Source organism: Aquarana catesbeiana, linkage group LG04 (genome assembly GCF_042186555.1).
Source record: "Aquarana catesbeiana isolate 2022-GZ linkage group LG04, ASM4218655v1, whole genome shotgun sequence".
NCBI classification, from domain to species: Eukaryota; Metazoa; Chordata; class Amphibia; order Anura; family Ranidae; genus Aquarana; species Aquarana catesbeiana.
The window spans coordinates 369,017,102-369,031,459 of NC_133327.1; the positions used below are offsets into that span (position 1 = coordinate 369,017,102).

Here is a 14,358-nt window from a genome sequence, read left to right on the forward strand (position 1 = left end):
GTTCTTCTGTGTATGGAAGATTTTTTAAGCAATAAAGTGTTGGATTTACACGATGTGGAGCATTTTTTATTTTTTCTGAGTGGGACACCTCGGGACAGCCGGAAGAGAGGGAGAGAGAGAGACTGTCTACAGGACCACTGATTGCTGACCAGATTACAGTCTAAAGGCCCTGGCAGGGTAATCAGCCACAAATGTCACTGACCTGTTATAGGTCCAGTGCATCTGGTAAGCAGGTATTTTTTTCACTTCGGTGGTGGTGACATATGGGGGAGATTTACTAAAACTGGAGCACTCAGAATCTGGTGCAGCTGAGCATGGTAGCTAATCAGCTTCTAACTTCGGCTTGTTCAATTAAGCTTTGGCAATAAAACCTGGAAGCTGATTGGTTTCAGTGCAGAGCTACACCAGATTTTGCACTCTTCAGTTTTAGTAAATAACCCCCATGGCGTCAACTAACGCAAGAAATTCAAAGAGATTAGAGTGTGTCTATGGACTAATAATCTAAAATCGTGACACTCTCATTGTATCCTGTTTTTGCACCACTCTTCTTTTTCCTCTCATACAGGACTGTGATATACGGGATATTTATGCTATACAAATTTTGTGCAAACCTCCTTTTTAAGGAAGAGGGTTTATAACACTGGACAATTGATGCACATGCAGAAAGGTTTATGGTTAGATATTTGTGTTAAGCGTGACTCTGTTTTAAATTTTTTATTCAGCTATACATTCATAAGTGGGCACATATTTTACAAAGACCAATGCCCCTAAGAGTTGGGAGAAAATCTGTGAATATGCCTCCAAATCATCTTGATACATGGTATATAGAGAGGATACCTACAAACTATTGATGTTTTTGTACAAAACTCCTGAGATTTTGCATATGCACTGCCCAGCTATCTCGGATGTTTGTTGGTGATGTGGTCAGAGGACTGGCTCACTTTATCATATATTCTGGCTATGCCTTCATATCCAACCCTTTTGTACCCATGTTTTATCAATTTTACAGCAACTTGCTATTAGGTCATTCCCTTTAGATCCCATCCATTTTTACTGGGTCCACCTTTTTCTGGCATTTCTAAATATTCTAGAAGGCAAATTACTTATGTTTTGACGGCTGCTAGGCAAGCTATTCCCCTTCACTGGTTGTCATCTCAGACCTCATCTCCCACAGAGCTTATGTCTATCATTTTGGATATCAGAAGCATGGAACATCTCACAGTCAAAATCAGGGATACCTTAGGCTTAGAACAATTTCATAATGTATAGGCACTCTGGGATCAGTCCACTTTCAGTGCACCTCTCCCCCCCTGACCACATTCCTTAATTACGTCTAGACCTTGTATGACATAAAGCAATTCTCTCCCATTGGATGCCACTGATATGTAAACAAAATAACTTTCTTTTTTACTTTGTCTTACGTTTGGTCTCCAGACGAGTGGAGGTCGGGCTTAGTTCCACAACTACCCATCTGTATGACATACAATATTTACTGACTTGTTCTGCCAACTTTTATGTCCCTCTTGCTTTCTTGTTATGTTATGGTTCAAAGAAGAGCCTCTGTTTTCTATGTCTAACAATGTCAAGAATGACACTTTTTTGTACAGTACATTGCAATTTCCTCTGTATATTGCTGTGTGTGTTTTAATGTCGTTTTGTACTGACCCTGAGATTTCTTTATGTTTTTTTATTAAAACACAACTAAAAATACAATAAAAAAATGCCATTTCAAGCATTATGTGAAAACAGTGATTAATTTATCAAGGAGATAGGCGTTTCAATAGGTTTTAATGCTTGGAATGTTTTTGCGGGAACATTTTCAAACTTTAAAGTGAAGTTCCAATGCAGGGAAAAGCAACACAAATACTTTAATGTTGGCCCCAAAGCTTCCTTTACTTATCTTTTCTTCAGCCCCCACAGTCTACCTGCCTGCAGGAGTGACTTGGTAATTACAAAGAGCTGGTCACTTTTTCCCTGCTGTGTGCCGTGTTTCTGAAAGCACACAGAGCAGCAGAGCAATGATATAAGCAGCTGGGAGGACTGGATTTTAAATGAACCTGTAGCTTTTTTTCTTTATGGACATCTCTTGGACGTTAAGATCTCTTTAGGCATTCTCCATTAGTGCTCCTGTCATATAATAAGATCGTTACTGGCCTTATTTGTTTTTACATTTCATGACTCACCCATTATACACATAGGTCAGTAGTAATCCTCAGATTGCTGATGCCAAATCCTTGTAGGATACACCACACCCAGCTATAGACATGTGTTACAAAAAAAAAAAAAGGAAAAAAGGCAGTTCTCCTTCTTCATACAAAAAGCTATGTGGCTTTACCGAGCAGTAAAATGTCTGTCACCCCATATAGTGTGAATTCACCAGTGGCAGCCGGTCCAGTGGCGCCGCCCTCCCTAATCTCCATGCGCGGGCCCCTAATCTCCATGCAGGGCGATGGGAGCATATACTTCTATGAATTTTGGTTTCTTTATAAGCACATGAATAAAGCCTGAGGCTCTAATTGGCTTCAAAAAGGTTGGGCTCGGGGCACAGAGCACTGCACCCTGAGCCCACTCACTTGTGACATTAGCGCATCAACATTCGCTATTGTCTTCTTGCTTCTCCTCCCGGCCAATCAGGACAGGAAGCGGGTCTTAAGACTGGATTGGCTGGGAGGAGAAGCCGGGGAAGCCACCTGCGACCTGGATGGAGTAAGTGTGGACCTGACAGGGGTTGGGGGTTTGTTTTCCGCACCCCCCCAAGAAAAAAATGGAGCACCAGCCGCCACTGGAATTCACCTTTAAAATGTATCCAAACCATAACAATAAAATTGTCTTATTTGCACCCTTTTGGGTGCAGATAACTACTCAGAACAACTACTCCCTATCTTTTAGGGAAGAAGAGAGTGGGAGAAATTCTGTAGTTTCACAAAAGACGACTTGGGAAAGCTGACACGATTTCTTGTGATATTAGTGCAGAATAAGGCACGTGTTCTTAGTCCATAACAGGAATAAGGAGCTGGGTGCATTTTTAGCACAATACCAGGTATTTTTCTGCACTTGCAGTGTCTTTAAAGGGCATTTACTGTTGAGATGTGCTAGATTTTTTTTTTGCCCCACCATACACTTGTAAGTACCTATCTGACTCTTAGTCCAAAATTGACTATTTAATGGGTAGCAATACAGGTCATGGCTACCCTCTTAGTCTGTAGGGAATCAACATACAAAGTCACGTAAGGATACATATAACTCAATTGGTCCTCAAGGCTTGGAATTTATCATCAATACAATAAAGGATAACATTTTATAGAAATAATTTCAAGCTTACTGACTAAGAGACTATGCATCACATTCTCCCTAAAGTAGTAATTTGTGTCTCCTCTCAGCAAGGAAGAGATAGAATCAATAAAATGTGCTAGTTCACATGTGTAGAGCTTACCAAACACCCGTGTGTTTAAGTGTTGACAGGCTTTTGTGATGTGTTCAGCAAGCCCTTAATGGGCTTTTTGGTGCTTTTCAGCAGCTAGCTATGTTATGCATTGCCTCCAGAATCTTGGAAAATCAACATCAGACCTGACCTTGGATTGTATATTCCTACTCTAGAGCAGTTTATTGTTTTTGTAGGCTGTATTGTTTTTCCTGTAATATGGTCATGTTTAATAAAGAATTTATAAAAAAAATTTAAATTAAATCAACTTTAGTGCATCTCAAATGCTTCCCAAACACTGTACAGGGGTTAAGTGTTTGAGAAACGTAAGCATTGACTTTTTGAACAGGCATCAAGAAATGACCAGGGACTTCAACACCTGCCAAATGATGTTTTCACTTTCCAGATTGGAATTTAGTAATGTGAAGCAATGCAGAGGCTTGTCTCCAACAATAATAATAATAATAATAAGTGTTGGTGCTTGTGCCCGATCCATGTACCTGTCATAGACAGGTGCATGAATCTGTCCATGTCTGCACTGAGGAAGCAGTGTCTACATTGGAGATTCCTTCCTTAGTGCACTCCCTCTGGCCAAGGAGTTTTGGGGGTGAACCTGATGGGGAAGTGAAAGACTAGTTCAACATCAGGTCTGCTTTACTTTTGGTTGATGGTGCATGGCAGTGGGCAAATCCATAGCTGCTGTTGAATCAAAAATCCGCTTTCAAATCTACCCACTGCCGTGAACTGTCATTCACAGGCAGGGCAGACCTGATGGCAAACTAGTGTTTTAGAGTTCCCCATCAGGCTCCACCCACCCCACAGGCGCTGCAAGCATAGATTTTAGTTGTCGGGTGGGCAGGGCCTGATAGGGAACCTTGAGACTAGTTCTCCATCAGGTCCACCTTGTCTGTGTTTGGCAGATAGCAGTGGGCAAATTCTAAATCCACTATTGGACTTAAGAGCAGCTATGGAATCCACCCATTGCCATACACTGTCAATCACTGTCAAGGCGGACCTAATGGGGTAACTAGCGTCTCTGAGTTTCCTATCAGGCTCGACCTACTGTCAGTTCAGTGTCCTGCCCTGGCTGCTTGCTGGAACATTGGTGGCCTTCGTCCTAGCAACCAATTATGTAAATGTAAAACATTCAAATATATTAATAAAGTAATGAACGCACAACACCCCCTTCCCTTGTACACCAACTTTGAGTTGGTCCTAATTACCAACAGTTTGCTTATCAAATGGGTGGTAATGCTTTTATAATATGTTGCAGCAAAACTGACAGATTCTAAAAATGGTGGTAGTAAGAACTACCTGAATCTAGCGTATGTGTTGATACTTGACCAAAAGGCTTTCATGAATGAGGTGCAGGCAATGTTAAAGAAACCATACCTCCAGAATTTTTTTTTTATTATATATTGAATTACCCTGAATGTGTACTAACATGTTTGCTTACATTTGCATGTTATTGCAAAACATTTAGAAAGTGTTTTAATTGTCTCCTATTAATACCAGTTTTAATGAGCCCTTAAAAATAAACTTTATAGCAGGGGTAGGCAACCTTTTGAGCACAATGTGCCCAAAAATGTTTTCAAAGAAATTGAGCGTGCCGATTTTATAGCAAAAAATGTGAACTTCACACTCTCAATCAGGAAAAGGATTTTTTATAAAGTAAATGCTGTAAACTACTTTAATAGTGAGAAATTAACACCCTGCACTCTCACACCTCAGATCAGACCCAATTCATGCAACTTCACACCTCAGGTCACTGCCCCCCCTGCAAAACTGTTTTACCACTGTACCCCTCTGCTCATCTGCCCCACCACTGTACTACCCTGCTCATCTGCCCCACCACGGTAACCCTCTGCTCATCTGCCCCACCACAGTAACCCCCTGCTCATCTGCCCTACCACTGTACTACCCTGCTCATCTGCCCCACCACAGTAACCCCCTGCTCATCTGCCCTACCACTGTAACTCCAGTCTCATCTGTCCCACCATTGTAACCCCTTGTACATCTGCCCCACCACTGTAACCCCCTGCACATCTGCCCCACCACTGCAGCCCCCTGCACATCTGCCCCACCACTGTAACCCCCTGTACATCTGTCCCACCACTGTAACCCCCTGCTCTTCTGTCCCACCACTGTACCACCCTGCTCTTCTGTCCCACCACTGTAACCCCATGCTCATATGTCCCACCAATGTTCCCCCTTTCTCATCTGCCCCACCACTGTACATCCCTGCACATCTCCTCCACCGCCGTACCCCCCGTGCTCTTCTGTCTCACCGCTGAACCATCCTCTCATCTGTCCTAACACTGAACTTATCTGCCCCACCACTGTAACCCCCTTTCTCATCTGCCCCACTACTGTACCTCTTGTACATCTGTCCCACCACTGTACCTCCTGCACATCTGTGCCACCGCTCTACCCCCTGCTCTTCTGCCCCACCACTGTAACCCCCTGCTCGTGTGTTCCACCGATGTACCTCCTTTCTCCTCTGCACATCTGCTCCACCTCTGTACCCCCCTACTCCTCTGCCCCACTGCTCTAACCCCCTGCTCATTTGTCCCACCAATGTACCTCCTTTTTCCTCTGCCAACACTGAACTCCACCTGCTCATCTTTCCCTCCACTGTAACCCCCTACTCATCTGGCCCAACACTGAACCCACCTGCTCATCTGTACCGCCACGGTAACCCCCTGCTCATCTGCCCCATCACTGTACCCCCCCTGCTTTTCTGTCCCACCGCTGAACCCCCTTCTCATCCCTCCCACCACTGTACCTCCTGCACATCTGCCCCACCACTGTACCCCCTTGCTCTTCTATTCCACCACTCGACCCATCTGCTCATTTGCCCCACCAATGTAACCTGCTTTCTCATCTGCCCCACCAATGTACCTCCTGCACATCTGTCTCACCTCTGTACCCCCCTGCTCTTCTGCCCCACCACTGTAACCCCCTGCTCATCTGTCCCACCAATACACCTCTTTTCACATCTGCCCCACTGCTCTACCCCCCTGCTTTTCTGTCCCACCACTGAACCCCCTGCTCATCTGGCCCAACACTGAACCCCCCTGCTAATTTGGCCCAACACTGACCCCCCCTGTTCATTTGGCCCAACACTGACCCCCCCCTGTTCATCTGGCCCAACACTGAACCCCGCTGTTCATCTGGTCCAGCACTGAACCCCCCCCCCCCCCCCGCTCATCTGGCCCAACACTGAACCCCCTTCTCATCTCTTCCACTACTGTACTTCCCTGCACATCTGCCCCACCGCTGTACCCTCTTCTTATCTATGTTATGCTTTATATGCAGAGTGGTGAAAGTAAGCAGAAATTAGACACATCTACCTGTCCTGGCACACTCATCCTGCTGATCCAACTCTCGCATCCAGCCACATACAAGCATCTGGAATGGATTTGCAATGATGAGCTCAGGTCAGAGGCATTTTCTGAAAGCAGTGGGCCTGTGTGCAGGATCATAAGTTGGGTCCCTGCAGCTAAGAAAGAGTACAGCACTCTGTGCCACAGTAAAAGTTGGGTGTGATTTTCATTGTGCTGAGTACTGGCTGTGGCTTAAAGGGACATAGAGTGCAGGGATTCAGTAGTGACGCAAAGGTTCAGGAATAATTTCAACAAAGTTCCCAGAAGCTCAACAGTAATTCCACAAACCGTCACCTGATTGCGGTTTTCTCAATCATAGTGAAATCCCTTCTTTCTGAAATGGTAGTGGTAATGAAGTTAGTCATCTTCCTCCAGATGGCAGGACTGCGATTGGCTTTAGCAGTGGCCATTGACAGTCCTCCTCCTCCTGGAAACAGGGACCCCCCCCCCCCCCCCCCCAGCAGAACTGCACCCAATCTCTTCCCCATCACAAAAGCTGACGATCGCAGCTACAGCAAAGTTAGAGAACCAAACAATGTTTCCCATGTTTTACAATGTGTGGGGGCACAGTGCCTCCCCCTCAGTGCAGTGTGGGGAACACTGAAATTGGAATGCATTTGTGTCTCACTAAGACTTCCCTGCGCTGCTCTGCTAATGGGGAGGGAGTCGAGTGAGGCTTTGTGTGCCAGGTGTTGCCTACCCCTGCCTTATAGGAAGGTCTTACGTCTGGCTCCGAAAAAGTGTTTCCAAACAGAGGTATCAAACACCTCCATTGCTTTAGAAACATTCTCCATTCATCATTTCTGCTATTGTATCTTTAATCCTGTGTTGCAGTCTTGCTACCACACAAGGCCAAATGCATGCTCTCACAGGTATAGAAATACTTATTGCAAATTTGTTTTACAGACAATGGATGTGATATAATTTTTTCACATATGACATTTAATTTCACTTATTTTATGGTTAATTTTTCACCTCTTATATAAATGAATTTAAAGAATTTCTTTAAAAGGAGGGCATACACTTTATTCTGGTATGTCCGCATCCAATTTGCAATAGCAGGAGATTATTCTGCTGCGGCTCCGGTGTGAATTTGTACAGGGGTCCTGTGCGTCTTTTGGTCCGTTCCAGGTCCAAATTCAGCCAAAAATTCTGTCTGAAATCAAGCCTGAAACGGTGAACGGGGACCCCCGCTGTGAGTTGCATGCGGAAATAGTGTGAACCCAGCCTAAAACATTTTAATGCTGATCTCATACCTGATTCTTCTGAGGCTATTTTTTTTATTGTTCCGCCTATAAATGAGTTTCATTATGATTATATAGATATGGATGTAATTAATTTTAACAATTGTTTAATTCTCAACATTTTTTCAGTCCTTGATCAGGGTATACAGAAAGACAGCTCTCTCTTCTAACATACCTAGATGTTCTAATTCCTGGCATGCACAAGCCAAAAAGTATTTTTTTAATCCAAAAGAGTTTTTAATAGTATTGTAATGGGCAGGAAGTAACAACTTCAATGCTGACACAGACATGTGCCTATTTAGTCAAAAAAAATAGGCAACACTTTGTTTTTTACTTGATTTTATTTTTTTTATTTTCTTTAAACACAGAACAACTAACACTTTTGCTGAACTACTGTTAGACAACATAGTGTGGGTTCCATACATCTGTAACAGCAATACAAAGGAAATGTGGTCACAACATAACTATTCTTAGATGTTCATATGTCATCCCTGTCCATAAGCTGTGGCCTTGAGAATTGAAGAGTCTTAAAGGTGGATGAGTGTAGCTGGGTAGGAGTCATTGGCATTGCAAAACATAACTTTGCTATCCTGTTCCATAGTAGTAGCAGATAATAAAGTGTCCACCAAAATTTTGACGGTGTTTAGAAAACCACCTTCAATAAGGTTTGGGAGAGGGGGGGGGGTGTAAGTGTAAAATTCATGCTGATTGGTAGGCTTCTCTGGGATGAGACACTGCTGGTAAGGCTTCTATATTTTGGGCTAAAAGTTTTGGGATATATTTTCCATATAGAGCATCCAGCATATTGTATTGATAAGGGGTAATGCCCCGTACACACGGTCGGATTTTCCGACGGAAAATGTGTGATAGGACCTTGTTGTCGGAAATTCCGACCGTGTGTAGGCTCCATCACACATTTTCCATCGGATTTTCCGACACACAAAGTTTAAGAGCAGGCTTTAAAATTTTACGACAACAAAATCCGTTGTCGGAATTTCCGATCGTGTGTACACAAATCCGAAGCACAAAGTGCCACGCATGCTCAGAATAAATAAAGGGATGAAAGCTATTGGCTACTGCCCCGTTTATAGTCCGGACGTACGTGTTGTACGTCACCGCGTTCAGAATGATCGGATTTTCCGACAACTTTGTGTGACCGTGTGTATGCAAGACAAGTTTGAGCCAACATCCATCGGAAAAAATCCTAGGATTTTGTTGTCGGAATGTCCGATCAATGTCCGACCGTGTGTATGGGGCATAAGTGTGCAGGGTTGGGAAATCTCTAAGATTTCAGTAGGCATTTAGTAGCTGCACATATTTGCACTCCTGCTCATTCCAGAGCTTGTCTAAAGAAGGCAAGAGATTGTTGAAGATCACCAACCAGAAGTCTGGGTTCCTACTATATTCTAACATAGAAGTCATAATGGGGAAGATTTGCTAAAACTGGTGCACACAGAATCTAGTGTAGCTTGTGCATAGAAACCAATCAGCTTATTTTTTTGTCAAAGCTTAAATGAACAAGCTGAGGATAGAAAATGATTGGTTAATATGCACATCTGCACCAAATTCTGCACTCTCAAGTTTTAGTAACTTAACCCCAATGTATAAAAGACAGCTTTAGAATTTTTACCTAAATGTGTAGGGTTTGCCCCCGAAGGAGCAGCTTAATGTGTTGGGTCCTTTGTTCATGCGCCCATAACTCTGCGAACAGCTCTGTATTCTCCGACACACCTGGCTGGGCTGATGACATAGTTGCAGGTACCTGCACATGTATTTATATGTACTGTATGTCAATGAGGTCAAATCTGTGTTGTAATACCCCATATGTAATTGGTTCTCTGAGACTAGTGTTTTCGTGTATAGTTACATAGTTACATAGTAGGCGAGATTGAAAAAAGTCCATCAAGTCCAACCTATGTGTGTGATTTTATGTTAGTATTACATTGTATATCCCTGTATGTTGTGGTGGTTCAGGTGATTATCTAATATTTTTTTGAAATTATCGATCCTCCCCGCTGAAACCACTGCCTGTGGAAGGGAATTCCACATCCTACCCAAGTTAAGAATTAAAACCAGCATGAAAAATTTGCTAAATTGATTAAATTCATATTTTTAGAGTAAATAGCTGCATATAATGTAAATCTTTTTATGGGAGTTAGCAATGAGGATGTCCAGGACTGCAATAGCTTCATATATACCCCGACTACCTGATTGAAGTACATCTATAAAACATTTAGAAAAATAAATAAAAAGTATAATTAAGCCATGTTTTTTTAAAAATTAAGTAAATGACCTTTCCTTAGCGCATGTCATAGTGCCTACATTTTTATTTAACCATAAAAAGACAATGAGCTCCAATGCAAATAAAAAATTATATCAGAACTTCTTCCATTTCCAATATTTTGTGCATCAGGTTCTACATGTTTATGTGTGTGAGTAAATGTCTTTATAATTAAAATATCATTCTGTTTATAATTCAATAATAATGGGGGTTATTTACTAAAGGCAAATTCACTTTGCACTACAAGTGCACTGCAAGTGCACTAAAAGTGCACTTGGAAGTGCAGTCACTGTAGATCAGAGAAGGAAAATAACAAACAGCATTTTAGCTTATGCATGATTGGATGATAAAATCAGCAGAGCTTCCCCTCACTTCAAATCTACCCCTTAGATTTAGAGCGACTGCACTTTCAAGTGCACTTTCAGTGCACTTGCAAGTGCACTAGCAGTGCACTTGTAGTGCAAAGTGGATTTGCCTTTCCTAAATTAAATAACCCTCAATGTCATCATAGTGAACTAGTGATATTGCCATAAAGTAATTTGATTTGTAATTGTAGGATAGTAATTTTCAAAGACGAATGAGTTCTTCCAGTGAAAAGACTTCATCATCGTGGTCAGTAGTTGAAAGTCAAACATCATTAACCCCTGTACCTAACCCTAATGGAACCCAAGCACAGACATATTGGACAAAGAAGAGGTACGAATCTAATGTGTCTTAATACTCGCCTTTCAAATAAACCATATGAGGAAATGCATACAAGACAATGGGGTTTATTTACTAAAGGTAAATAGTCTGTGCACTGCAAGTGCAGTTGGTATAGCTCTGAGGGGAACATGCAAGGAAAATAAAAAACTGCATTTCTGCTTGCACATGATTGCATGATAGAAATCAGCAGAGCTTCCCTTTAGATCTAAAGCAACTTCCAAGTTAGTGCACCATATATTTGCCTTTAGTAAATCAACCTCCCTGTATCCACCCCCTGTACTCTATAGTTGGCAATAATTGATAATACCTGTCCTACGTACCCTCATGGCTCGCTATGCTCTTCGCCTAAAAAACAATGGTTTTAAATATTGGGATGGCCTGATACACCACAGCAATGCCTAAGTACTAAAAGGTATTATCTGTGCCACAGGTCATTCGAGGGCTTGTGGGTAGCCCAGCCAGGAAGAAAAGTAGTAAGCCAGAAGCTAACACCATAATAATCTTATTACAAGTGGCATCAAAGCCAAGCCAGGCATAGATGGTGCGAAAGAAGATGAAAAAAAAATGTATTCTAGGATAGTGGCACTGCCAGGGGTAACAAGGACTGTACGTCAAAGCCAAAACTGTGTTGAAATGGAGGTTTCACCAAGGACAAGTGAGATTAGGACATGCAGTGTCAGCAGCTAAGTCAATCTAAGAACAGAGTTGCACCCACAAGCTGTAGGACAAGAAAACAAGGAGGGGGGCATTGTCAATAGCAATAAATTAGATTCCAGATGTTTTTGCTAAAAATGCAGATTAGAATATGAAAGTACAAATATTACTTAATGTTCACAATTTAATGTTTGGGTTATTTCTATTGGGTCATCACTAAGATGGGTAACCTCACTGGTCAATAGAAATGTGTAGGAGGGAGGAAGGGGTGGGTAAGCTTCAGCACTATCAAGAGGTTATAAAGCTCTGCTATCAGACCACTGGAGATCTGGCTGTGACATTAGGAGGTTCCTGCAGCATTTTGTCTCTTTATCCCCAGTGACAGAGTCTTTTTAATGTTACAATAACATTGCTAATCATTTTATTTTGAGTGGTTAATATGTATATAGTACATTTTAACTTTTTTTTTTTTATTTTAGGTATCCAGAAGCTTTTATCTCAATACAGTTAGAAAAAGTGGGTCCTCGGGATGCCATGCTGAATACGTTTCTTCAGAAAAAACAAATTATGGGGACTATTATGAGAAACCCTGTAAGAGTTGCAAGTATCTATTACAAGTACTTGTTATGCATAACAGCATCAAACCATACAAAACAGTACTGAAATAAAAAAAAAACAAAAAAAACAGTGCACAATGCACCAGGGGAGATTTACTAAAACTGGAACGCTCAGAATCTGGTGCAGCTGTGTATGGTAGCCAATCGGCTTCTATTTTCAGCTTGCTCAGTTATGCTTTGAGAATAAAACCTGGAAGCTGATTGGTTTCTATGCACAGCTGCACCAGATTTTGCACGCTCCAGTTTTAGTATATCTTACCCACGATGTTATATGTTTCTAAGATATATTATGATTCTAGACTTCCTTCCTGATTTCATCCATAATTGTTATCAGTAGTCAGTGCATTAGCCCACTTATGCCCTGTATACACGGTCAGACTTTCCGACGGAAAATGTGCGATCGGAGCTTGTTGTCCGAAATTCCGACCGTGTGTGGGCTCCATCGGACTTTTTCCATCGGAATTTCTGACACACAAAGTTTGAGAGCTGGATCTAAAATTTTCCGACAACAAAATCCGTTCGTGTAAATTCCGATCGTGTGTAGACAATTCCGACGCACAAAGTGCCACGCATGTCCAGAATCAAGCAGAAGAGCAGCACTGGCTACTGAACTTCATTTTTCTCAGCTCATCGTACGTGTTGTAGGTCACCGCGTTCTTGACGTTCGGAATTTCCGACCAACTTTGTGTGACCGTGTGTATGCAAGACAAGTTTGAGCCAATATCCGTCGGAAAAAAATCCGATGGATTTTGTTGTCGGAATATCCGATCGTGTGTACAGAGCATAGGTTTGCACACGTGCCTGGACAATAAACTACGAACATATTCTTACTAAACAATAAAAGTGTTTTAGCTACTTTTCTACTAGACTTTAACAAAAATAACATTTAATGCACACAAACACAATACAGTACCCACTTTTTTTGCATATAATATATAAACATTGAAGTTGCAATGAGTAAATACAGTAGATACCTAACATGCCAAGCTTTAAATTTGCATGTGCCTGTGAATCGGCAACACACTTCAGTACCCAAAATTATCCATAGGTAACAACTTTACAGGTTATTCATTTAGATTTAACAATGTTTTAAATACAGCTGTAACCTGGGTGGGGCGTGGCCAAGACAGGCATGTGAGAGGACGTGTGTCTCACAGCTCCTACACAGCACGGTGAATTGATCTTCTCCCAGCAGTGATTTGAAGCTGAGAAACGGCTTTCCATCTGGCTACCGATCGGGGCAACACTCCGGACCACCCACCGGCCCTCTGTACCCAGGGAAAAACAAAGAAAAAAGAGGATTTCATGCAGTCGGAAATCCAAGATGGCGCCGCCGCGGCCCAGGCACAGCGCACGCCGAGAGGAGCGGAGACTTCTAAGGGGGATTACAACAAAAAGCTGCAGAAGACACAGGGTAAGGAGCATCAACGGGACATGCTTTATTATGCCCAAAAACTGGGGGGCCCCCATGATCAGGAGGCTAGAGGAAGCCCTGCTCAGCACCGCATGATAGCACAGGGCTCGGCTATACAAGGCTCACAGTGCCATGAGGCAGGAGAGAAGGAGGGACATGGAGAGCAGAATCATGCAGCCATGCACTCCCCTACACAGTATACAGACGCTGAGGAAGCTGAGCAGCCAACTCTGGCTGAGATTTTAAGAGCAGTGCATGTCTGCACAGCCTCTGTAAACACTCTCAAGGAGCAGTTTGGGGGATTGAGAGAAGATGTCTCCTTGCTGCGACAGGATTTGCAAAAAATCCAGGAACGTACAACCGCAGTTGAAAGCAGGTGAGTGAGGTTGAAGATAAAATACCCCCAGTTGCTCGGGAGGCCCATGCAGCACATCAGCTCTCTAAGGATACTAATAGCAGAGCAGATGACATCGAAAACCGTCTGAGACAGAATAATGTGCGCATTGTTGGATTACCGGAGAAAACAGAAGGGAGAGACCCCACCACCTTTATTGAGGGATGGTTGCAAGAGATATTTGGAAAGGGGGTCTTTTCCCCATTCTTTACCGTTGAGAGGGCTCATCGTACACAGGGTTG

General features: G+C 42.7%; 1 protein-coding gene across 2 annotated transcripts in view; it reads left to right on the plus strand.

Annotated features, from left to right (window-relative positions):
- The window catches only part of LOC141140175 (uncharacterized), a 323,779-nt gene that overhangs the window by 209,356 nt on the left and 100,065 nt on the right, over positions 1–14,358 (plus strand). For both annotated transcript variants that reach the window (XM_073627054.1, XM_073627053.1), the window contains exons 24-25: positions 10,889–11,028; positions 12,171–12,282. In XM_073627054.1, coding sequence (XP_073483155.1) covers positions 10,889–11,028; positions 12,171–12,282 — 252 coding nt within the window. The remainder of the gene's footprint in view (positions 1–10,888; positions 11,029–12,170; positions 12,283–14,358) is intronic.